Consider the following 25,666-nt stretch of genomic DNA (forward strand, 5'->3'; position numbering starts at 1 on the left):
GCTATAGAATTTAATTAATAATAATGTATCAGTACTGATTCTTCAACCTTAATGAACGTTGTGTCAATAGTAGGGAGAACTGTGGAGGTGAGTGGATATGCAAATCCTGTGCTTTTTTACTTGATTTTTCTCTATACCTGAAACTACTCTAAAAATACTTTATTAATTAAAAATACAATTCAATGGGCTGAGGTTGTGACTCCATAGTAGAGCGCTCGCCTTGCATGCTTGAGGCATGGAGTTTGATCCTCAGCACGACATAAATGCAAAATAAAGATATTGCATCCACTTAAAACTAAATAATAAAATAAATATAAAAAATAAAATTCAAAATAGCTATAAAAGACAATCACTCAAAAGAATATAAAGAGGATGCTGTTAGAAAGAATGGGAGAATAACATAATTTGGGTGGAGAGTGAAGAAAGACCTTTGAGAAGTGTTAAGACCAGAACTAGAGGATGAGAAAGAACTAGCCAAGCAAAGCAGCCTCCATAAAGCCAAGTGAAACCATTGGAATTACCTTTGGAAATATGATTTTGGCTTCTCTGTGGAGAATATATTATGGGGTGGGGCAAGAGAACAAACTAGGAAAAAGTTGGGAGAAGCTTAGAATGGACCCCAGCTTTTGCTTCCCACTCAATGAGGCACTAGAGGAGGAGAGCAACAGACTAAGTCTCACTGTTCAGCTTATGCCAGAAACAGATGCTCTAAGAACTGAGTGCTAGGGAGAGAGGAGACTGCATCCTCCCAAGATCTGTCCAGTAACTCAGTGGGATACACGGAATTTAAAAACAATCTTGGTTTTTGTTTCTTCAAAGTCTATATGTTGAATTTTTTTTTTTTTTACAAGTCACTAAAAAGTAACCTTTAAAAAGGTTGGTGTAAGTTAGGCACATCAGTATTGAGTGGTTCGTATCAAAATTCCTAGGGGCAGTGAACTTCCAAGGAAGAAAATAATGTTGGATAAAAGGAAGCATCTGCCAGGATGGATTTCTGCTGGTTCTGGAATTAGTAGTATAGAAGAAGCTTGGAAAGTTCATAGTTCTCTTTGCATTTAAAATTAAGCAGCTCCATGTAATCCACTTCTCCATTTCTAATTTTTTATCTGCTTATGTGTATGTGCACACAAAATTTCCAAAGCATTAACTATTTTGTCCATTTCCTTTATAGTAGAAAAATTGCATATGATGGCTGTATACAAATGTATAAGAAAATTAGATAATATGTTGAAAATGAGGTTGCATTTCATAGCACTTATCTACTAATGATACAGAATGGTTAATGCATCTATTTATACTTCTCTCTAGAGTCAAGATTTTTTTTTCTTTTGTATTCCCGGAAACACAAACACTAAGGAAGATTCCTCCACTTGAGCAGATTTGTTGTTTATTTTAGGAAATAAATGTGCATCATTAATGTAAGTTTAAGTAGTCCAGTTATGAATATGGAATGAAGAGACACAATGAAGTTCTCCACTCTGATGTCTCCATTAAGAAGCTCCTCTTTGTATAAAATACTCCATAGCAAAGTTGCTTCTATTTAAAGTACTGAGTTTGATCTTGGCTTTGATCTAAACCTTTTGATCTTGAAAGAGGGATGGAGTAGCAATAAAGAGAGGGCAAGGCAGATTTTCTTTAAAGAAATGCGATAAACTTAAAGGGTGGTCAAAATCAGCAAACGAATACGACCCTACTCTCCTGCCGGCTCTCACTAGCAATCTGGTCCCACTAGCTTCTGAAACTGATGGAAAACCTTTTGGTGATTACCTGAAAACTTGGGGGTAGCGAACACTTTTGTAAACGAAGTGGAAACTTTCTCCCTAATTATGAAAACAGATTAAGCTCCTTTTAATTCCACCAGTGACTTTAGAGCTGCAGGGCTGTGCGCCCACGCTGTCGGGGCGAGTGCGGCGCTGGCTGAGCGTAGCCGGAGCGCGGCGGCTCCCGCGATGCGCCGGCGGAACTGGGGGCTAGGTTTGTCTGCACTCCAGGCTTCTCTCTGGAGGTCACCTGCCACCTCCAGACCTGGAGGAACACTGAAAAGCTTCTACTTAATTGCGCTGTAATCTATTCACGAACAGTGCATTTGGAAAGTTCCTTTCCCTTCACGAAAGCTATCGGACACTTAGCTTCTGACCCGAGGAGCAAGTACTGGCTCCTCGCGGGGCTGCGGGAAGCATCTCTGCAAAGCCTTTGACTGCGAGCAGGCAGCATTTCGTGTGCTCCAACCTCCGAGAAAGCCTTTTGCGGGTACCTAGGGCCCGGGGTCTGAAGGCTGCATAGGTGAAGCAGGCGCGCCCGGGGTCTGTCCACGCGTGGGGGGTGCCGTGGCGCGAGCATGGGCCGGAGCCCAGGAGAGGAAGAAAAACATTTGCAAGACGAACAATAAAATAGAGGGCGCGTGGGGCTGGGGCGGGGGCGGGGAGACCTGCGGGAGGGGCGGTGCGGCGGCCTATACCTTTAAGGCAGGCCCCGCCCCGCGCCGCGCCCGCCCGCCCGCCGCCCGCGCCCGCCGGCCCCGCGCAGCCCGCGCTGCGCTGCGCTGCGCTGCGCGCTCGGTGCTGCGGGCCCCCGCCGCGCTCTGGGCCCTCGGGGCGGCTGGGTTCTGGCGCGGCCGCCTCCGTCCTCACCTGCCGCGGGCGAGGTGCGAGGCTGCGCGCCGGGTGGGCAGGGCTCGGGGAGGGAGGCGAGGCCGCCCCCGGGGTGAACTTGACCCTGTCCCTTTCCCCGCAGCCTCTGCAGAGCGAGAGCCAGGCCGGGGCGGAGTGCGGGCTCGTGCGGCAGGTGAGCGCCGAGGTGAGTGAGCGGGCGCCGGGGCGGCGGGTGCGGCCTGCGGGCGGAGGTCGCGGCCGGGGGCCCTGAGCCTGGCGGCCTGCGGGCTCGAGCGCGGCGGAGCGCTTTCCGCCGGCCAGCGGCCCTCGGCACCCGGCCACCTCTTTAAAATGCTCTGTGGTTCTTGAACTTCAGGTGACAAAATGGATTCGAGTGAACCGCAGACCCCGAAAACGGCGGCGAAGGGAGAAAAACGAGGTGTTTGAAAAGGTAGGGATCCTTGAGAGAGGACCGGAGAGGGTCTCTATAAATCGCCGCTTCCCGAAGCCCCGGGACCTGGTCACGACAATTAGAATAGCATTCTTTAAATGTTTCTATTACATTTCCAGTAAGCCGTAGCTGTAATTTCTGTGAATAATTCTATGGAAATATTGTCGATAATCGTAATGAGCATCACATGCGACGTTCTCGTGAGTGGCTGGTGCAGATCTGTTTCGTGCTCATTAAATAGAGCAACAGGACCCAAGCGGTGTCCTTATTAGACCAGCAGTGCCGAGGTGCCTCTGAACCTGAAAGCCTCCCAAGTGCATCTCCTGCAGGCTTCTGTGGTGGGACAGAGGCAGTGGCCCAGCACTCGCCTGCACTCAGGTTGGAGTTTTCTGAGAATGGAGAGACAGGAAAGAAGTGGATTGCTTTCAAAACGCTAGGAGGGATTTTTACTGTAAAGCAAATGAGGAATTTATTTTTCTAAATTTAGAAATAAAATGTTACTTTGTAGAAGTTAGAACTGTCTGTTTTCTCCTGAAATAGTGTGAGGTTAAAACTTGATTCATCACTGAAATAAATATTTTGAAATAAGGTAAGTGATCTGTAATTTTCTGAGTTACCGAAAACTCTTGAAAGGGAACAATATTTCTACAGATAGATATGCTTTCTACAGCAGATATGCTTTCTGTTGCTTTTGCTTAGTTATATTTTACTGGTTTTTTTTTTTTTTTTTTTTTTTGGTTTTTTTTGTTCTTGGTAGCACAGAGGGATTAAAATAGTGAGGAGTTGTTTTTCTGCTGTTAGAATGTATGACGAATCACTCTTAATTCTGCAGCCACATTCCTGCTGATAGTATTGCTGCCAACTTCTGTAATGTGTTGCCTTAGTATGGGCATCGCAGTGTCTGAGAACTTGCACAAAGTACACCAGAATGAAGGTGATACCAAAGTCTCCAAGTGCATTTAAGGATACTGGGCAGCTTCTGAGATAGTTGGAAAGAGAACTGGCCTGGGAGCATGGCAATTTGTAGTTAGACATTCTGTATGTGCAGAGTGGTACCCTGACCCTTCCTCTTTTAAACAATGAGTCAGAGATGTCACTTCAGTTAAACAGTAATAGAAAAGTCTTTTGAAACAGATTTGGGGACCATACCTCAGCATGCTATGGTAGTTTATGTTGATTTTTTAAAAAATATAGCACAGTGACAGTTGAGAGCATAAAGTATCTAAAGACAGAAAAGAATTGTGGTGTGCCTCATACTTTACCAAAAAAGTTTGCAATGATTATTTTTTAAACAAAAAATAAGATTACTTAAATGCACAGTATATCATGCAAAAAGGAAAAGCCATTACGCTTATGGATTTCTAGGCATCTTCCTACCAAAACCTAATCGAGGAGTGACCTTATATGTGATAGCTGTGTTCCCACCATTGTGTCTTCTGAGAGTCAGGGGGACTAGAGAGTGATTGCAGATTTTACCTTCCAAAAGAATGGAAATTCTCCACTTGACTATTCCTCGATGAGAGTCTGTTGTGTTGAAACTTTCAGGAACAACGCACTTTTGGCTCTTCCTCCTAGGAAATCGGGGCTGCAGTTTTAAAGGGAGCATGAAGATGAACTAGTCTTGGACCAACATGGAGAACTTCCTTTCAAGGAGTGAAACTTAGAACTGACTATTCCCCAGGGTGGAGGTGGGGCGGCAAGAGGATGGGACATATCAGAGTTAGAGCAGAACACATTCATCATTGGTGTCCCCAGTCTTTCCTCTGGTTCTGGGTAGTACCACCCAGCCTTTGCCTACTGTTTAGCCTCTGCAGCACCTGAGAGAAGGTTTGGAGTGGGCTGAAGCAAAGCATGCAGTGTTTCCAAGGGCCAGGTGGAAAGAAGTAAGGTCAGCGGCCCAAGGACATTGGAACAAGTCCTGAAGGGCCCGGAAGCCATCCTGCAGCTGTAGGTGAGGTGTGTCACTGTTTTGAAATACAGATTGAACTCTGGTAATGAGTGTTCCAGTCCGAAGTCATGTGTTAACCTTTAGCTAGGAACAAAGTAGTTCACTTACTGTTGACTCTAAAAAGTCATTTAAAAAATATCTGCACTGCCACAAGTAGAAGCAGATTACTCAAAGCGTCCTTTTTTTGTGCATCCACTATATTTTTCATGTACATTAAATAAAATGGTGTTTTCCTGCTTTCATTCATTTGATATTACTGTAAAATAAGAAAGTGTGTTGCCATCATTCCATAGGGGTCCACATGTTGAGGGTAGCCCATGTCAATTTGCCTACTTTGTCTTCCTTGCCCTCACTCCTCTCCCCTCCTCCCCCTGCCCTGCCTTCATTCCCCGAGTGCCTCTGCAATCTCAGGCCTCTCAGGATTCAGCCTGGTTGAGTGGCCTGCATTAACTCTGCTCCTGTGATGGGAGGGTGCAGCCCTCCCTGTTTGTGGAGGGCAGGAGCTGCAGGTATGTTTGTTTTCCCCCTTAAAGAAGTTCTCCATGGTCCCAAGTGATAGGCACAGCCTGATGGAAATGCAGGCTGAGGTTTTCCGTGATTTCAGAAGAGGAAGCAAAATAAACTGCCTGTGCTCAGCTGAGGGTTAAAATAATGAATAATGAATTAAAGTCGATTGGGTGAGAGAGATGCACCACCCAGATAAGTGATTTACAGCTCTCCTGGCCTTTCTGTCCTCTGGTCCCTGCTGCTTCTTGTCATTCCCACCTGCCTGAGAGCTGCCGGCCTTTGTCTGCTGTTTTAACAGGTTTCACTCCGTGTTCTCTCAAGATGCAGCATTTTTCCTCCTGCGTCTTCTAATACTTTTCTCTGATGTTTATTTCCAATATATTTTAGCTTCATATTGTGGCTTTTGTTCCCTCGTGCGACAGAATCCTTTTATACTGTGTTTTGTTTTCTTCATTTAAAATAACAAACTTGCCTCTCTTCTGCTTCTGGTCCTAGGGTATTTTCTCCTTCCATTCTGACATTCTTCCTTTTTCATGATTTCAAGCTCTTATTGTTTGGTTTGAGTGATTTCTATAATGAAAAGCAAGAACGTGAGAGACTGGACAGAGAACAGCTAGGACGGAAGGGTGAGCAGCTCTTCAAGGGGCAGGGGAAGCTTCGTGGTTGCAACAGTAAATCGTATGTGAGCGTTTTACAAATAACATTTTACCAGATAGCCGTTGGCTGTAGAACAACACATTTTTTCCTGTTTTTACCTTTGTCCAATTCAAAAATAAATGCAAATTATGTATTACAATAAAAATTAAGGGATAACGTTTTTATAAACATAGACACGTGAAGTAATATGAGTTTTGATAATTTTTCAGTGTTGAAAAAATGATACAGTAATATTTATGGAATAAAGTGTTTTAAGAAGAGTACATGAATGGGTTATGATTGACTTCTCTAAAGGAAGAAAATTTCAATTTTCAGATTCAAAAGAACTGTCCTTCCTCTATGTCTGAATATGCAAAAGACAAATTTTATGTTACTCATTTCTGGTCACCACTAAAGTATATATCATGGTATTGGAAGTGTTTCATTGGCTTACTTTTAAACATGGAAAACTGAATAGGCGCTGTAGCTCACAAGTAATGCTTTATGTGCGCTGTGTTTCCACAGAGTGTGCAGGGCCAGACTGGCCTTTGTTACAGTTGGTCGGGACTCACCCGAGGTGCAGAGGGTTTCCAGCTGCAGCACCCGTTAAGATTACTTTAATGGGTAACCTAATTATTTTCTGCTTGAACCTGAAAAGCAGTACTTGATGAAGTTTTCATTGAAATAATGCAGATTGAAACTTTAAAATCTAAAAAAGATGGTGGTGAAAAATATGGTCTTTGTTGTATTTAGTGGCTGTTTTAATTGGAGCCAAATGATAAGTTCTCTTCTTTGAGCATGAGAAAAAAATATTAAAACTATTTTTCTTTGTGATAATGATCCTTCCTGAATTACGGAACATTTTGCTCTACTTTCATTTGTCCTTTCTAGATACTTGATTCTGAATTACAACCAATGATAACCTAAGTTGGAATGTTAATTCACAGGTTTTAAAATTGTATGTAAAAATCCAGCTTGGTTTATGCATTTGCAGCCTTTATAGGTCCTTTTAAAATTTTATATATTGTAAGAAATACTTTTATTACAGTTATAATATTGAAATATTCAAAATAAGAAAGGTAGGTACAAAATTTAAACTATGTAACAAAGTGCAGTACTGCTCTGTTTGCCTTTTGTGACAAAAGTCTTGTTTTATGTTTAGTTATGGTTTCTGGAAACCAATATTTAAGACAAATTAAAATTATTTAGCTTTTTCTTGAACCCATAGAGCAGACAGTGAGTTAAGCCTGACTCCAGAGCCATCAATACACAAAACTTCGCCACATGGCCCAGAGTGACTTAGGAGAGTGCTGAAGAGAGAGTCCCTTTACTTTGCAGGAGGCATCCTCCACCAGCAGAAGGGTGGGCTCTGGCCTGCAGGCCATGCAGCTAAGGCCATTCCCAGGCACGGTGCCCCTGCGTTTTTGAGGGTGCTGCTGTCCTGTGAAGAATTCATGATTAGCTGGCATTTGTGTGGCCCCTCTTCCTTTACCAGGCCTAGGCTGATCCTGATTTCCATAGAAAAGCTTTATGGATCCTAATGAGTCACAGCTGGGGCACCACCGCCCAGACCCTCCCTCCAGCCCTGTCTGTGAATGGCTCTGAACTGAGTGCTGATTGAGCCTCTGGATGACAACTTACTTTAGTGATGGGGGGAGGCAGAGTAATTTATTAAAAGTAATTACAAATAAGCCAAACAAAAGGTAATTTCAGTGCCCCTAATTATTGCTGCTGTACTTAGACCTGTGAGTACTTTGGTCTTCTTTGAGGGGTCTCCCCATTTTTTTCCCTTATAAATTCTTAATAGATACATAATGTATTAAATCCTCTGTACCCAGATCTCAGGTTAGATCTGGTTTCACAGAATCTTGCTCCCCACCCCCCAAAAAACTGAACCAGGGAATAATTGCTGATAAAATGTGTTTTTGGTAGCCTCAGGAAGGAATTTTATACCATTAAATTTTCATCTGTTCTGTAGATTTTTTTTAAAAGGATCTGTAGTTTTAAGAAAATGTTCTGAGAATTCTAAATGTACTAAATTTACTTCCCATATCAACTAATGCAACAGGCGAATTAAAATACAGTCACCCACTTACCCTCACATACTTATTCACATATTTTAGAACGAGCAAATCTCTGAATGGAACCGTTAATAATAGCTAACACTTGCAGTGTGTCAGGCCCTGACTAAGTGCTTTACATGTGGCAGCTGATGTGAATGTACCATTAAAGTAGTGTCACAACCAGCATTGTGACATTAGGATGTTGTAGACTACATCAAACATTTGGTGGAAGTAGGTGAGGTTTAAACAAGTCAAATAATTGCTATAGAAAAAAAAATGCTTTGGGCAAGATTTTAAAATTCTTTGTTGTCAGGTTTTTGACAGTCCTAGACCACCAGCATAAAGTACATATTTCTAAATTAGGAAAATCCCAACCAGCACGTATTTTGAAAACAGTTGAAAGTGTGCAGATAATTACATTCTTGTTGATTCTAGCATGTTTGATGCCAGCGGCCATCAACTCTTCCATGTCATGAAAAATGAAAGCCATTTTCATATAAACCATAAGAGTTCTCCTGGAAAGGGAGTCAGGCAGAGAAAAATTTCATGGTTTTTAGTTACTTTTATAGGTTCATTTCTGTGACTGAAGGCTTTACTTGGCAGTCATTCTCATCTTAGGTATTTTAATGAGCTGCGATTTTATGTCTAGTCTCATGTGCCTCTAATAAGATGCATTATTTTTAGGAGCACCTACTGGTATCTTTTTGGGGGGGAGGGGGGCACTAGGGATCATTGAACCCATGGCCTGCTAACATCTTAAGTCCAGCCAACATTTATCTCATGTATGTTTCTGGCTCTCTGCTCACAGGAAAAGTGATACTCAACCTCAAATCCCTACCTCTTAGAAAAACACCTGTACCATGCAGCCTCAATAAGTATTTGTCGAATGAAGTAGATGAGTGAATCCTACAAATGATGCTTATTTTTATAAACTCATACCTGGCTATTGCATTTAATTTTTTTTTTTTTTTTACTACTTAACAATAACTTTTTTTTTTTTTTTTTTTGCTGCTCTTTAGTGATATCGGTTTTCATTGATGTGTATTTGGTTGAGGTTTCTTGGCTTCCCTGTTGGATGTTCTTGTTTACCTCTAGAAAGGAGCTTGGTGGAGAAGATGACTGCCTCTTGGTTATACGTGCCCCGGGAGCGCATCACCTGATAGGCCTTAGTTGATAAAATCATTGTTTAGCCTTAATTTTTTCATATAATTTTATGATTTTTTGGTCCCTTTTTTGGTGTTTAGGGGCTTATATTTTTGTTCTAATAGTTATTTTCACATAAAATTTTCTCTTTTTTCCTTTTTCTTGCTTGTTGATTCCCTGCTGTGAGCAATAGGGAAATTAGATATTAACTTTGTCCTTCCCCTCCGTTCTGTGTCTTCCGTTGTGTGGCTTGAAGTGGTATCTTTCAAACAAATGCTTATGAGCCCTTATCAAGCTGCTGTGTTCTTCACATAATCTCTCATTTCTCCTTTTCTGGTGGCTGCCTGCAGTGTCAGTACACAGCCACCACGGGTATGGTGTTGTGTGCTTCAGAAACCACAGTTCTAGTTTTGCAAGTAAACCTGCACTCAAGAGTTAGCATATGTCTCAGGCTGATGTCTTCTGTGTCATTTCAAAGCGACTTCTTTGGCAGATGTCTCAGGGACAGCTTGGGCAACTGGATTGGCTGAATTCTTGCATGTTGATAGTTTTGTCTTTATACCTGAAGGTCAATTCCACTACGTATAAAATCCTTGACTTATATTTTATTTTAATTTAAATTTTCTCTAAATATATTATTCTTGTTTTCTTGTGTTAAGTCTGATGCTTGTATCATTTCTTTTTCTCCTTGGAGTGAACTGTTCTTTTATCCTGGATGCCCAGATTTTTTTTCCTTAAATTCCACTAATTTAACTCTAATGTGTCTCATTGTGGTTCACTCTTCCCAGTTGACATTTGACTTGTAAGCTTTATTTTCCTTATTTGTAAAATGAGAATTAACTGTTTATTTTTCACTTCTCATAGAGTAAGATAGTGTATACAAAGGGTTTTTAATTTATTGTTTTGCTATCTTGTTACCGTTGAAAGTCAATATTGTTAGAACTTTGAAATTTTCTAGACAAACGGGATTGAGTTGACTCTGTGTGTGACATGGGCAGTGGGAATTCAGTGGGTTTCACATGGCGAGTAGGCTATTCGGGTAGCTCCTAGATTTTACTGGTCAATAGCAGAGGCACCTAGGAAAATCCATCTTCACTGGGTTCTTCTCACACTCTTGCCCATCGTCTGAGCTTTGGATTTACATGATCTCACATGATATGTGCATAGAAAGATACACAGAAAAAAAATTAATCTTATTTTTCAGATAGTGAGGATTGCTGAAAACTCAGGTCAACCTAATCACCTAGCATGTTTTCCTGAATTTGTTGTCCATGAGGCCATATGTAAGAAGCTGCTGGGAAATACCAAGGAGACAAGATGCCATTTCTGGCAATGGGAAGATAAAACACAGTGTATCAAAGATCACTTAGGAATCACCTGTAATCCCAGCATGCACGCGCATGGGACAAATCCAAGTCAGTGTAGCAGAAGCTCCGCCATGAGTGTTCAAGGCTGTGTACCCTCTGCCCTCTGCCCTGGGGTTTCCAGGTCTGGCCTTGTTTGGGTAATGCAGCTGTTTACACATGCAGTCTGCAAATTACAGTGGGATATTGGGTAACTAAATTAGCCAAATCCATTTAATGCTTTTACCTGATTTGTAAGCACGATAGGGGCTTGATTAATCTGTACATAAATACTGTTGGTGTCTCTGTTTGAATATGTGATTTTTAAAAATAAATTCATCCATGTTTTGCAAGTGAGGTTGGAACCCATTAAAGGTTCTGATGACCCATAGTATCAGGTTGATTTTGAAACTCAAGGTCAGAAATGTATCTATAATTCTGTGTATAGCATGTTTCTTATCATATTCTGTGTTTAGACAGTGTGTATACTAATTAATTATAGTTCATATCCACAACAAAGTCCTGAGTAAGGAGTAAACTGCAGTGCACAGAAAGGGGTAGAAAACAGCCCTCAAAGAGTTGCAGATGTAAGAATCTGGAAAAGAAGGCAGATTGAGTAGATGTATGTCAGAGGCGCACAGTGCAGTAGCTGTCCAGAGCAGTTGGCTCTGAGGAAGGAGGTCATGTCACTTTGAGCTGTTGTCATTGTCCACAGTCCTCACCTGGGCTGATGCAGGTACAGATTTTTATTTCAGTTCATTCAACTTTTGTTATATTGTAGACTTGATGGTACCGTGCTTTCAAAACTTAGGTTCTTTATGAATGTGTAGTCACACTGTGAAGTTAGTGTTTGTCTTCTGCTCATTACTGTGAAGTGCTGCAGTGAGTTTGTCTGTCTTTGTACTTGGGGACATAAGATTTTCAGTCTGTTTCACTGTCACTCTACTTTTTCCCCTTTTGTTTTCATTGATTGTGTTTTCTCTCTTCTAAACATTTGGTTTCAAGTTCCAGGGTTTTTTTCAGAGGTTCGGTCTCTTACGGTTTTTGGATGTTCTGTTCTGTCATTCAGAAAGCATCCCAAATGTTTTCAGCACCACAACCATAGCATACATAAAATGGGGGCTGGGGTTGTGGCTCAGTAGTAAAGCGCTTGCCTAATATGCACAAGGCACTGGGTTCGATCCCTAGCACCACATAAAAATAAATAAATTAAATAAAGATATTGTGTCCACCTACAACTAAAAAAAAATATGTAAAGTGTTAAATGTCATGGAAATGTGTTTACATCTCCATTTGTTCAGCATCAACAGAAAGATAACTATTTTTTTTTTTTTAAAGACCTACCCCCACCTTTTGGGTGTCCAAGAAGAGACAAAGATGGTAAAGGCATGAGAGACAGTAAACAGAAACAGTGGAGAGAACTGGGAGAGAAGCAGGCATACCTCTGCATTTTGTTTGCGTGCAAGTTGGTCTTTTTTCCCCCTTCCTTAACACACACACACACACACACACACTCTCTCTCTCTCTCTCTCTCTCACTCTTTCTCTCTCTCACACACACACATTCTCTCTCTCTCTCATTCTCACTCTCACTCTCTCACTTTAAATTCCAGTGCTAAATGAGGTTACACCTTCAGCATTGATTCCTAATGATAAAGGTGAATGCTGAGCACCCATGGCCAACAGAAGCTGGTGGTTCAGTCTCTTAATGACTTTATTGAGCTGTATATATTTTATGTGCTATAAAATTCACCCATATACAGTTTGTTTACTCATATGCAGTTTGTTGAGTTTGTAAAGTCATACAGCAACTGTCACCATAGTTTTTTTTTTCTTTTTTCTTTTTTTTTTTTTTGTGTGTGTGTGTGTGTTTGTTTGTTTTTTGGCTGTGCTGGGATGGAACCCAGGGCCTGGTGCATGCTAGGCAAACCTTCTATCATTGAGCTACATCTCCAGCCTCACAATTCACTTTTAGAATATTTCCGTCACCCAAAGAGTTCTCTTGTGTCCATTTATAGTCAGTTCTCATTCCTAGTCCCGGTTCCAGGCAACTACTAATCTGCTTTGTGACTGTACAGTTTGCCTTTTCTAGAAATTTCACATAAATTGAATCATATACAATTTAGTCTTTTGGATTTGGTTCTTTTGTTTAAAGTTCAGCAGTTTGCACGCATCAGTACTTTGTTCCTTTTTGTTATAAAGTATTATTTCGTTGGATGGATAAAGTACATTTTGTTTATACATTTACTGGTTGTTGTTAGGTGTTTGGATTTTTTTTTTTTTTGCACCACTTTTGGCTATTATGAATAATGCTTCTGTGAACATGGGTCTGATTGTCTTTGAGTTGACATATGTGTTCATTTCTCAAGTGGAGACCTAGGGCTGGAGTGGCTTGGCCCTGTGGCTTGTAGGTGTGTGGTAAAGATCCTCTACCAGAGTAGCTGCACCATTTTACATTCCCACCTGCAGTGTTGAAGGTTTCCAGTTTCTCCATCTCCTCCTCAGCACTAGGTATTTTCAGATTTCTTTTTGTTAGCCATTCTGGTGGGTGTTAAAGCATACTTTTTAACATTTAATCCTCCTATTTCTTGAGAGCATCTGAGAGTATCCAGACACCCTGATAACGCTTTTGTCCTCTGTTTCACAGGTCCAAAGGCTGTGGCCTCCTGGGTGGAATCTCAGTGTCTCTCCGGAATCCCCAGTGAGTCACTGAATCTTGAACTCTCCCACACTGGGTGGGGTTGTAGCAACCTGTTTTTTTCCTGTCTCTCAGCTCCTGTGACTCAGAGCCCTCTGTGTCCTTGTAGCATTGTTAGGTGTGGTTTCTCTCTCTCCTGGAAATGACGCTCTAATCCTCTCTGGAATTGTGTCCATGAAGTGTGGTGTGTTTTCTGCTGAAGTGCTGGTGCCTGAGGGCGGTCTCCTCTGCTTCTTTGTTGTCATGCTCAGGCCCCAGGCTGCCAGACCTGGCCACAGGGGCTAGTCCCACAGCTGTGCAGCCATATATCATCCTGTAGGAGGGTCAGCATGTGCCCCCTCAGGGCCTGGTGAGAGCAAGGTGGTCGTCTTGGTGCTGACTGAGTTCTTGCTGCACCCCAAGGGTGTCTTTTGGAAAGCTCAGGAGAGGCTGATCACCTGATGGTGTGTGCACAGAAGTGCCATTTTCTTTTTCTCCTCCATGACAGTAAGACAGGAAAACACTCTCAAATTTATTTATGGACTAAAACAAACAAAAATTTGCCTTGGTTTCTTCCTGTAACTGTTCTTTAGCCACCAGCAAATATAGCAATGGTACTTTTACAAGTTTCTATGTTTGGCCCCATATTTTGGTTTTATTACAGAAAATCAGTTGTGTTTCTCGGAGACACTGTATCATTCCCTTTGTGTTTCTCTTCAATTTGTCCATTATAGTGAGACAAATTGTCATTGTTTCTCTTCTAAATTAGAAGTTGTCAAAGGATTTTTCAGGCTGTTGATGAGATTTGTATTCTAGCATACTTCTATTTTAGAATATTCTGTGATCATTTTTGTACTCGGTATCATCATTGCTTTTTGATTTTGATGTGAAGTTCCTCTCCTAGGCTATGACAGAGCGTGAACTCTACTTTCTCTGGAATGTTGTGTTTTCTGAAGTGATTCCTGGTCGTGTTGAGTTTCTAGATGTTAGAGGAGACGTGAGTGTGCTGGGCCTGTGGAAATCACATCTTGGCTGCAGACCACATCAGGAAGAACTGAAAAGTTGACACAGCCTCACCAAATAAAATCACTACCAGCAAGAAGCTGTCCGGAATAACTGGGAAAACTGTCAGTCAGGCAGCTGGAGGAGTACGGTGGTGACTGTGTTATAAAAGCTGTGCAAGGTCTGAAATAGTTTCCAGTACTAGGCCTTAAGAGAGGGATTGCCACAAGAAAACCGACACCTGCAGATTCAGTTGAGAGCCTCTCTTGGGAAGCTGTAAGCGTTGGGAAGGGCCTTCTAGGTATCTCCAGTTCAAACCCTTGTTTCCATTGTGAAAACACGAAGGTCCTGAGGTTTTAACTCATAGGCCGCCTGCTGGTGGGACCAGACCTGCATCCCCTGTCCCAGTGTTTGCTCAGTCTGCGTGGGCCTGGCACAGAGCAGCTTTGGGTTCCAGGAGAGGAGAGACGTGTCACGCTGCATTTGTGAGTCACAGACTCTGAGGGAACCAGGGGAAGGAGTATGGGGGACTCAAGGTGACACCCCATAAGGGAGAGCCTTTTCCAAGTTCATTGAGGTCCCCCCCCCCCTCTCATTTTTGCTTGCCTAGGCGCATGCTGGGTCAAACTGTGAGAGCTCAGGTATTTCAGAGAGCAGGCGGAGGTGCTCCTGCTGGCACAGCTGGGTGTGTGCAAGGGTTGACATGTTCAATTAGTGAATTACACAAAGCACAGATTATTTGAAGTTTTGTGATGTTTGTCACAGAGCAGGCAACTGTGACATTAAAATTCTGTTTGTGTATTTTAAATCAGACATAAGTGTGGCCAGATGCCTAGACATTTTATTTCAGAATGTAAAGATACTCTTCCACATGCCCTTTTGTCAGTCTGCACAGGTACTTTTTAACATTTGTTACTGGTTTGTTCCTGAGATGCCAGCTGCTTGCCATGGTTATGCATAACCATGCCTTGATGTATGCAAATTTAGAGTTAAGTGAATTTTTTATAGTTTAGCTTGGCTATTTGTTTACAGGCTAAATTAACCTCCCCACCCCCCAAACAGTACTGTGAGTTTGGATCATGAAGAGTTCATCCCCAGAACTCTCTGGGCTACTAGAGGGCAAAGTGTGTGGCTTGAAGAAAAGCTGCTGGTATTTTTTGTGCAGTGTAACTGGCAAGGGAACAGAGCAGGTAGTTACTGAGCTGACTCACATGCATAGAAGACCTTCTCGCCCTCCTTTATTCCTCCTGCCAGCAAAATGAAAGGTGCTAGGAAAAAGTCACCAGGTGATATTCCTGCCCTGACAATCCTGGCACACTTTGGTCTTTGTTAGAGATTAAGTCAATGACTTGGTCAACAATAGCATTACCTAATCATAGAGAACCGGGCTTATCATGAGGCAAATCTAAATGATGCTGAAATATTTTCCAGCAGAGGATTAGTAGTGTACCAGTGTGTGGGGGATGGCGTGTGTGCGTGCAGGCGTGCATGCACAGGCACAGTGTGCATACGACTTAACTTGCCTTTGGCCTCAGAATACAGGAGGTTTGAGCCAAAGCCTGTAGTGTGACCACAGTCTCCCATCTTGGATGGAAGCTACCAGCATTCTTTCCAGAGCTGGTGCTATTTGCATCTGACTTGACTCATAGGCTGACCAGCACCTTTACTCAGAGATAGTTGCTTTGAATATGATGCAAAGTCATTATCATCCTGAGCCATCCCAGGGAGAGGCTCAGTGGAACAAGTAAAGGTAGAGCAAACCAGTCTCCCAAACAGAAGGTAGATCATAATCATTTCCTCACCTTCAGAGTCACCTTTTTTTGAATTTGTATGGGAGTTTTTTGAATTGTATTGAAGTGATGAGAAATCAGATTTGTTTCTACAGAAGTCTCGTCCTTTGTTCAAGTTTTTAAATAGGAGGAAAAAGGAGAATGAACAATCAATCATAGTGATTGCTATAGATTTTGAACATGTATTCATAACTTGTCAATTTTTAACTTTTCCTCAAACCTGTTTAGAGATTATGTGCTGTCAGGGAAGGGAGAGGTGTATTAAAAATATGTCTGGACTTTGGAATTCTATTACTTGTCTTCACATTGATGTTCTGGGCATCTGGAAGGTGAATCATGTCACTTATATAAAGATTAAGAATAAAGAAGAGGGTATTTGTATGGAATTCCTGGGCTTTTTGCTATGAAAAACTTACCAGCATATTTGGAAAAACTTCCTTATTTTGTTTTAGTTAAGACAGTTCATTATATCTTACTATCATATCAGAAATAAGTCAGAATTAAAGTGAAGTAGCTGTTTTAACCAAAACTCAGTAAAAAGCGTTCATTAGGGGAAGACATTTTACTTGGCAAGCAGTCTTCCACTGCACTCCCTCAGTGGGAGTTAACGTATGTGGAAGGACACTCATCTTCCCCTTCCCCAGATGTGTGCCTTTCCTCTCTCCACAGACCCAAAGCTGCAGGTCATCTGTGCTGTTAGAGTTATATCAAAACCTAAAGTGCTTTTCTTCTCTTTATAGTCCCTAATGACATGGAACTTGTCATCAGACAGGCAGATTGAAATTCAGTCTTCACCCTGTCCTAGCTTTTTACCCTGGACAAACTAGCCCTTAAAAGCCTCAGTGTCCTCGTTGGCAAACTGCTGCCCCTGCCTGGCTCATTGCTCACAGAAGATGCCTGCTCTTGCTACTACTGCTGAGCTTCCCTACCAGCATTCCCAGGCTTTGAAGTCACCTGTCCATGCTGTGTTATGAGAACAGAAGGACCCTTGAGGACCAAGATGACTGACCAGGAAATGTAGCCACAGAAGCATGGCCATGGGGGTAGGAGGCAAGTTGAAAGCGTCACTGTGGTATCATGGGCCAGCTTGACGTCCCCGGCCTGAACACGCAGGCAGCAGTCCAGTCCCTTCTCAGCATCTCCTAGCCACAGGAAGCAGAGGTATAAGGGGTCCACTGTCTCCCAGGCTGACCTAGAGGCTGCCCTGGGGTTGGCAGGCAGTGTGCCTGCCAACTCCAAGGGAGTTTTAATTGAAGTCATGTGAACAGCTGCACTGATTTTGGTTGAGGCCTTAGCTCTTTTTACAGAAGTCTGATCATCCCGAACACAAGTGCTTGCCACCATGGTACTGGTGTTCTGGACATTGAAGAATTCCCAGAAACCTTAAAAGCAAGTGTGGAGATATCCACCCCCATCCAGCCAGCAGCTACCAGGCTTAGAGCAGTACTGAATCAGCTCCCAGTGGGTAACAAGTGTCCCTGGTTGCTGACTTAATAACAGAAACCCACTTAAGACACTGGAGAAATGGTCCAGTGTGTTGTCTCAGCTGTGAGTAATGGCTTATGCATGATTTAAAAAGGCTTCTCAGAATGACCTTGCTTATGTAATCAAGGATCAATATTTTTTAGAAAGAAGTTTTTATAGGTAAGCCATAACATGACTTGATAATCAGACCTCATTTTCAAGTAGTTAAAAGGGTCACTGGACAAAGCCCAGTGGACTGACACAGGCTTCCTAATGGCGAGGACTGAAACTCCACATGCCCCCTCAGTTATGAGCAGGCTTGAATATTTTATGGGGGAAGAAATTACTTTTTTATGTAGGATAATTTTCATGTCAAATGTTATATTAGCCAGCCAGCTCTATCAGCTTAGGCAGGGCACCACTTCTCACTGGATCCCTAATTTTCCCAGTAAAGCGTACTTTAAATACAGAGTAAGGAATGAGAACGTGGGATGGGAATGGGGAATGAATCATGAGAAAATGCCACCACCATTTTCTTAGTCCTTGGCATTCTTGGAATATTCTTTCTTCTGTTGACAGAGGGCAGAAGCTTAACTGTAGGCCTGTGTGCAGAGAGGGCCAGCTTGGAGCCTCTGGAACATTCTCAATTCTCTCCCAGGTGGTGGGCTTCCCCTCTGATGGCAGTGAGAGAACCAAGGACTTGATCGGCCACAGCAGTTTCCAGATGTGGTGTTGGAGTGGCCCTGTTGAATACTGCCTGCCCAAAAGATGGTAGCATTTTTGTGCCCTGGCTAGAGCAGGTGGCCCACCATGCCAGTGAGGCCAACCAGCCAAGCTGTTTGCCCGACTGTAGAACCTTGATAGCAAAGCAGTTTTATTGTTTTTTTTCTCAAAATAGAAGAAATACTCCAGGGGCTGGTGGGAGAGGAGGAGATAAATATAGCGCTTCCCATTTCCTGCCTGTCCCACTCTTTTCCACAGCATTTCATATTTCATGAGATGGACTTTTTGCCCTATCAGCTTCAACTAAAAATAATTCCATACGATTTCTAGATGGGCCTTCTTATTGCTCACATACTCTTTACTATTTTGTTTTTCTCTTCTTTGGTTTCAAGAGTTACAAAGTTGGGCTGGGGCTGTAGCTCAGTGGTGAAGCGCTTGCCTTGCATGTGTGAGGCACTGGGTTCAATCCTCAGAACCACATAAAATAAATAAAGATACTATTTGTTCATCTACAACATATATATATATCGGGATTGTAAAGTTGTCCTAAGTGGCTCGTCTTCTGCATGTAGCACCGGCATCGAGGCTTCTGGCTGGGACCTCCTGTGAATAGATGGTTGGGCAGCTGAGGAGTCCTGGCTGTGGGGGGTCAGAAAACTCCAGAGACTGACCAGCTTGTCCTTGCTCTTACTTCCCTCATGATTGTTTTCCCCTGTGCTTGTCTCCCGTGTGCCTTCCAGCCTCCGCAAGTCAGTGCCGTCAGCCATGGCCACTGTGCAGGGAACCCAGAGCTGCTGCTCTGTCCTCAGCAGAGTGTGGGTGCTGTCCTTCCCTTTGGCACATGGAAGGGCTTGGATGAGCCTTCGTCCCAGAGGTGGTGTAGCGGCTGACAGGCCTCTCTGGCAGAGTGCAGCAGTGCGCTTAGTAGGTGCTTGCAAAAGCTAATCATCAGGAAAGGGAGGGAAAGGCAAGATAGATTGTCCCAGGTCACTGTGCACACCCTTGTCTGCTTACCACATTGATGTTTTCATTATGTGTAATTATTAAGCTGGTATTGATTCTAACAAGTGAAACTAATTTTGAGGACTGGGAGGTAAGGGATTTGTGCTAGATTTTAGCACAAATGAGCTATACATGAGGATTTCACTAGTTTCTCATTTCCAAACATTTGGAGCATCTGTTATCGTCTCTGGCCTAGGTGTCCTGCCCCGGGCCCACTACAGAAGTCCTGTATTTGTTGTAGCGCAGTGGTCGTGATCCTTAGTGGGCTCTGCCTATTCTGCAGCACTGCCCCCTGGCAGCAATCAGTAGTATCTAAGCTCTGCATGGTTACAGTCTAATAGGGCTGTGACCCTAGTTGAACTCTGTAATGAGGAAAGAGCAGATTTATTTGCTCCCCCTGCATGCCTCCGTCTCCTCCGTGCTCCTTTATTATCTTTAAGAGGAAATTGAATAGCAGAATTCTGCATTCTCATAATGCTGATGGACTGAGGTCATCTTTTCCACTCTCAAGTCAGGAGAAGCACAACCAAAAGACAGTTTTAGCTTTTTGATTTGATTTGAGGTTTTTTTTTTTTTTTTTTTTTTTTGTGTGTGTGTGTGTGTGTATGTATGTGTACTGGGGATCTAACCCAGGAGTGCTTTACCACTGAGCTATATCACCAGCTCTTTTTATTTTTTGAGACAGGGTCTCACTGAGTTGCTGAGGGCCTTGCTAAGTTGCTGAGGCTGGCATTGAACTTGCCATCCTCCTGTCTCTGCCTCCCAAATTGCTGGGATTATAAGTGTGCGCGCCACCACAGCTTAAAACCCAGTTTTAACACTGCATAGCTTTGGCCATAGCATCTGTGTGCGCCTATATGCGTTTTGGAAACTTTGAGGTATAATTTATATACCATAAACAGTCCACTGATTTTTAGTGAATTAACTAAGTTGTACCATGATTGCCACAGTTCAGTTTTAGACTATTCCTATCATCCCAGAAAAATTCCCCAATGCCCATTGTAGTCACTTCCCATTTGTTTCCCTCTTCCCAGCCCTAGGAAGCTAGTAATCTTTTTGTTTCTATAGATTTTCATTTTATGGACATTACGTATCAATATAATTATACAATATTTGGTCTTATGCACTTGTTTTTTCACTTAATATGTTTATTTAAAGTTTTATCCATGTTGTATTAATTTGTTCCTTTTTATCCCTGAGTAGTAGTCCGTCATATGGACATACCATTTTGCCTAGCTGTTTACCAGTTGACACACATTTGAGTTGTTTCCTGCTTAAGGCTATCATGAATAATGCTGCTAGGAGACCCATATGTATTATTGTATGGACATGTGTTTTCAGTTCTCTTGGTACACTCCTAGTAGTCAAAAGTAAATTTATTGACTTAAAAAATTGCCACATTGTTTTCCAGAGTGGAAAAATATTACATTCTCATCCTTTATGCATGACTGTTTGAGTTTCTCTACATCTTTGCTGAAGACTAAATTTAAGAAATAACCATAAGGTTCTTTCTTGTTTTATATTTTTAGGGACAAAAGAAAGCTAGAACCTATTTCTAAGCTTTTCCAAATTTTTCAAACATTGTTAACACACGTTAACTAAAATTGTAGTCTTTGTTGCCCTATGCTCTATGTGCTGGTTTCTGCCACCATTCATGCACTCAGTAGTTTGACAAAATACTATTTAGTTACATTGTTTCTTTGGACTTGATAGAAAGTATGGAGAGTGTGTGGGTATGTGATATTGTCTAAACAGTAAATTAATTTACACTGAGGAAGGATTTTTTTCCCCTGTGATTCAAACCAGTGTTTTTAAGTTTATATTCTTGATTATACACATTGATTTAATGTATACTAGACACATGTGGATGTAAAGAGCCATGGTTTAATGATGTGTTTAGATAATTAGTTTCTAACTTTTAAGGATGCTTTATTAAAAATACAGCTATTAATTGTATGAATATGGACTATTTCCAAAACCCTTGCGAGAGTTGTGTAGGCACATTATTTATGACATGACAAAATAATAATGTGGCAGGGACTGGTGTGTGTTTTTAGGACCTAGTGGCTGGAATTGCTGGTTATTTTGACTTACCCAGGGTGCACTAGTTAAGTAAACCTTACTCAGCAGTGCTCTAGTTAAGTAAACCTGTTCTTCTGAATAAGTCATAATAGAGCATTCGCGTAAAGTAGCCCTTTCATCGTGGGTGACGCCTGTGGAGCAGAGGCAGAAGCCTCAACACAGGTCATGGCCTCTGATCTTTTGAATCCGTGCTCATCCACAGTGGGTTTTGGCAGTGACTAGATAAAGAACATTCTGAAGGGAACCTGGAACCTAGCTGAAGGCATGGACGCTGGGATGCAGTCAGGTGCTCAGGCAGCACTGAGGCTCCAAAGTCCACTGGCAGGAGTGAGGGAGCTGGCTTTCAGAGCCTAATGTCTGAATAAACAGCTATAATGGACCCGATGTGCATGAATGACTGTGACTGCCAGAGGCACCTTGTCACACAAGGTCTATTTGATATAAAAGGGTGGTTCTTACTGTGGGCAGAGCCCGCCTTATGGGGTGACATTGGTGTCACAGTGATTGAGGGTGCCCCTGGCACGTGTGGGTGGGGTCCTGGAGCAGGGTGCCTTCCGCGCCCAGCATGTGCTGGCAGGGTGGAGCATGACGGCGATTTGCACGGTCTGCAAGCCCTTGCTGCCGTTGTACAGGTGAGGATGTACAGTATTTGGGCTTAGAGCCTGTTTTACATGCACAGTTTACCCAGGTTTCTAGGAATGTGACCACCAGGTAATCTGGGAAGATTTGTGTTGTTTAATTTTTTAAATAATACTTGCCATTTCAGCAAAGCTCCACAGCACTGGGGTACTTGGGTGGCATCTGAGGGGCCACATGGTGCACTTGCTGTGGTTTGTGTTGTAGCAACTTGGTGTTTGTGGGGATTCTTCAGAACTCCCAACCTGTGTCTTGGAGGGCTCTCAGGCTTCTGTGTGTCGGCACGGAAGTCCATGTGAGTGTGTCACAGCCTGCTTTCAGTCTAATTTTCCTATGTTATAGATGAGGCATGTCGTTGAGGCTCCTCTCCACATTGTGTGTGTTATGTGTATCACGTAGAACTTCATCTCGGCATTTCCGGTACTATGAGAGCTGTTGGCTCCTGGTTCCCACAGGTTTGGGGCATGTATTACTGAAGTGCAAAGTTAGCAGGTAGGCGGAAGAAATGACAGAGCTGACAGGAGGCAGTAGCAGCCCCTGGATTCAAGGGGCTTTGCAGGAGCCAAACCTCTAAGTAGTGGTGAGGGAGGCTGCCTCATTTTCTGTAAGTTGATTCTCTGATGGACTCTAGTATTCTCCCAGACTTGGGCCTGCCTCTGTATTTTACCAACGTAAAATCTTCTCCGTTTCCATGCAGTTTCTCTTGGGAAACCAGAGCTGTCAAGAGGCCAGGCACATGTTTCTGAGAAGAGAGATATCCGAAAGACTTAAGGCAGAGATGTGAGGGAAGAATCAGACTGTTGGGCCCCGTGGGGACATTACCCTTTTCCCTGTGGGCAAGGCACAGATATATAGTCAGTTTTCTGGCCTCCATCGTCCTGGCCTTTGCCCTTCTGCCTGCAGGTGTCCCTGATGAGGAGCTGCACTCCTCTTACGTTGGAAAGATTCCCTCCAGCGCCTGTGTTTCACACCCAGCTAGAGTTACCCAGAACCCTGGACATACGTGCCCTTTTTTTGTGTGTGTGCTGCTTGCCCCTCCTAGGCTTGATTCCTGCCTTCCATTCATCTTTCAGGCCATCCGATGCCATCCCAGGTACTCCATCATTCTGGAATTTGAGAGCCACTGTGTTTTACTAGCTCTTAATGATTTCAGCACTGATGGAAGGAAGGTGGTGGGTTTTCCAATCATAAATGTTTACTTCTTCCTTTGTTATTGGTATTTTGGTAATTTCAGTGTGTTTGGTTTGGTTTTAGAGAGTTTTGGGTTTGTGTATACATGCGCATGTGTGCCAGGGATTGAAAACCAGGGCACTTAACCACTGAGTCACATCCCCAGCCCCAACTCTTTGTATAGTTTGAGACAGGGTCTTGTTAAGTTGCTTAGGGCCTTGCTCAATTTCTGAAGCTGGGTTTGAATTTTCAATCCTCATGCCTCAGCCTCCCAAGCCACTGGATTAACTTTACAGTGTTAATTCTAAGCACCGCCTCCAGCAGCTCATCAGGGACTTAGTGAGGAAGAAGAAAGAAAACTCAGCAATATCTTGAAGGCTCCTGAGAAAGGTTACTTTAGGGTAGGAGGCAGAAATTTGTGTTAATTTAGTTAAACCAAGTCCATTAATGATGAAGAAACTTGAATTTCCACCAGGCCTTTGCACAGACGTTTGAGAGCCCTTTGGGGAACTCCAAGGGACAATGCAGCTGTCTCCTCTCTCGTGTCCTTGTCCTGGCAACCAGGGTGACAGTGGTTGCCGGGGGCTCCTTTTGCTCAGGGTGTTGCAGTTAGATCAGTACTTGGTGGCTGAGTGGCCATGTGGCATTCCTGGTTTATGCATGAAATAACTGGCCGTATTTTCTGATGTGATGCCTTTCCTGGATCTTTAAATTTCAATTCAGCTTGTACTGTTCAAGGAATCAATCCAAGGTAAGAAATTTAACTGTGAGAGAGAGAGAGAGAGTGTGTGTGTGTGTGTGTGTGTGTGTGTGTGTTAGAGAGAGAGAGAGAGAGAGAGAGAGAGAGAGAGAGATTGAGATTATCAAAATAGTTCTTTCTGATAGAGAAAATAAAGGGGGGTTTCAAAAAGAAATTTTTAAATTACTGGTAATTCAGTCATTTAGAAAGCTATTTTCTCTTGATATTTTGGTGTTCTTCCTTTAAGTCTTTTAAGAAAATTAATTATTGAAAAAGAATGGTAGTATGTTTTATATTTGTGACGTCTACTTTGTGACGTCAGAATCATTTCAGCCAATTTTTACTTTTAAATTAATTGAATTCAATTATTTTGAAATTCTGCTTTAATGGAAAGATTTGTTCTGTATCTTTTTCATAAAAAGTAACTTGATTGACCATGAGGACTGGAATCCAGCATTTAACTACAGCTGGAGTACTGGGCATGTAAACCTTAACTGTGTCACCTGAAACCAACTGTGTGCTGGAGAAAGCATTTGTGGACACAGTCACGGCAGCTGAGTCGTGACCAGATTGTATGTGTGGGATAGGGTCTTGTGGATTCCTCTTTTTTGCCTTTGACTTTCTGCGTGTAAGCACCAGTATCCAGAGTGGCAGTATTGTCCTGTGTTTCCTCATCCTCTCTGAATGTGAGTGACACTGAGAGCCATGGTAAGATCTGAGGGTGTGCCACCAGCTCACCCTTATGATGGGTGTGTTTAGTTTGTAGTTATAACAGAAATTCTGGAAGATGAGCCCTTGATCAGCAATTAACTGCAGGACTATTTCTGTTGTTCTTTGAGGGTTATTGAAATGGATACTCCCGTCTTATTTCTAAGAAATATGCAGTTACACAGCCATCCCTGCTTTCTGGCTTTTATTAAAATGCAAATAGCCTGAACTTCAAAGTGTCATAATGGAATCCTGACAGCAGTATAACTGATCCTTCGCCTCTCCTCTGGTATTTGTCCTTTTTCATCTGGCCTGGCTGGCCTTTCTGCCAGTCTTGCTCTGGGTTGGTGAAAGCCTCTTGATAGGCTTGACCCAGGGCTAGCGGGAAGTGTGGTGCTGGCACTGCTGGGGTGCACGGGCACACCCCCACCCTGCGGGCTCTGGCAATGTTAACAACAGAAAGTCCAAGCTAAATACAAATATGTAGAGTGGAAAACAATCATTATTTTGACACTTAGTAGGTGCCCCAGCACTGACCTGCATGTGCTTAGTGAGTGAAGCCAGTGACTTGATCTTTGCTCTTCAGCTGCTCTTCTTTAAAAGAATGTCCTGAAACATAAGCAGGCTCTCTCCTCTCCCAGACATTCAAGGGTGGAACGTTCTGGTTGAGCCTTGCATTACCCAGAGTGCCAGGCCACGATGTCACGTAGGTCTTCATCTTAGCATGAAAGAAAGCCAGGTTCTCCCAGCAGCATTTTACAGGTAACGATTCCTGACTGCAGTTTGGCCATCTGTGAGACCATGGGAGCCCAGCTCTGTGGAGACACCCTGGCATGGCCACTGGTGGAGTATGAGATCACGGCTGCTCTCTTGTCAAGATGAAAGGGGCCAAAAGGTTTCGCTCCATGGGGAACTGCTAGGGCTCACCTGTACACCTGAGGTGGGGTGTCACATAAGCTTCATAATCTGTGGCTGAGACATGTTGTTTCATG

General features: G+C 42.9%; 1 protein-coding gene across 17 annotated transcripts in view; it reads left to right on the forward strand.

Annotated features, from left to right (window-relative positions):
• Positions 1-25,666, forward strand: part of Aopep (aminopeptidase O (putative)) — a 312,146-nt gene that overhangs the window by 236,026 nt on the left and 50,454 nt on the right. For 7 of the 17 annotated variants that reach the window (XR_009228496.1, XR_009228490.1, XM_046462722.2 and 4 more), the window contains 3 exons: positions 2,734-2,796; positions 2,968-3,042; positions 13,329-13,382. Coding sequence is in view for 9 of the 17 variants with exons in the window: in XM_046462722.2 (XP_046318678.1) it covers positions 2,734-2,796; positions 2,968-3,042; positions 13,329-13,382 (192 nt within the window). In the remaining 8 variants the exon portion in view is untranslated. Of the gene's footprint in view, positions 1-2,733; positions 2,797-2,967; positions 3,043-4,617; positions 4,999-13,328; positions 13,383-25,666 lie in introns of those variants that run through there. The other 10 variants (XR_009228494.1, XM_058585138.1, XM_058585141.1 and 7 more) reach the window with 6 other exon arrangements.

This window comes from Marmota monax, unplaced genomic scaffold (genome assembly GCF_021218885.2).
Source record: "Marmota monax isolate L192 unplaced genomic scaffold, Marmota_monax_Labrador192_F-V1.1 WCK01_AAM20220418_F8-fsc00180, whole genome shotgun sequence".
NCBI lineage: Eukaryota > Metazoa > Chordata > Mammalia > Rodentia > Sciuridae > Marmota > Marmota monax.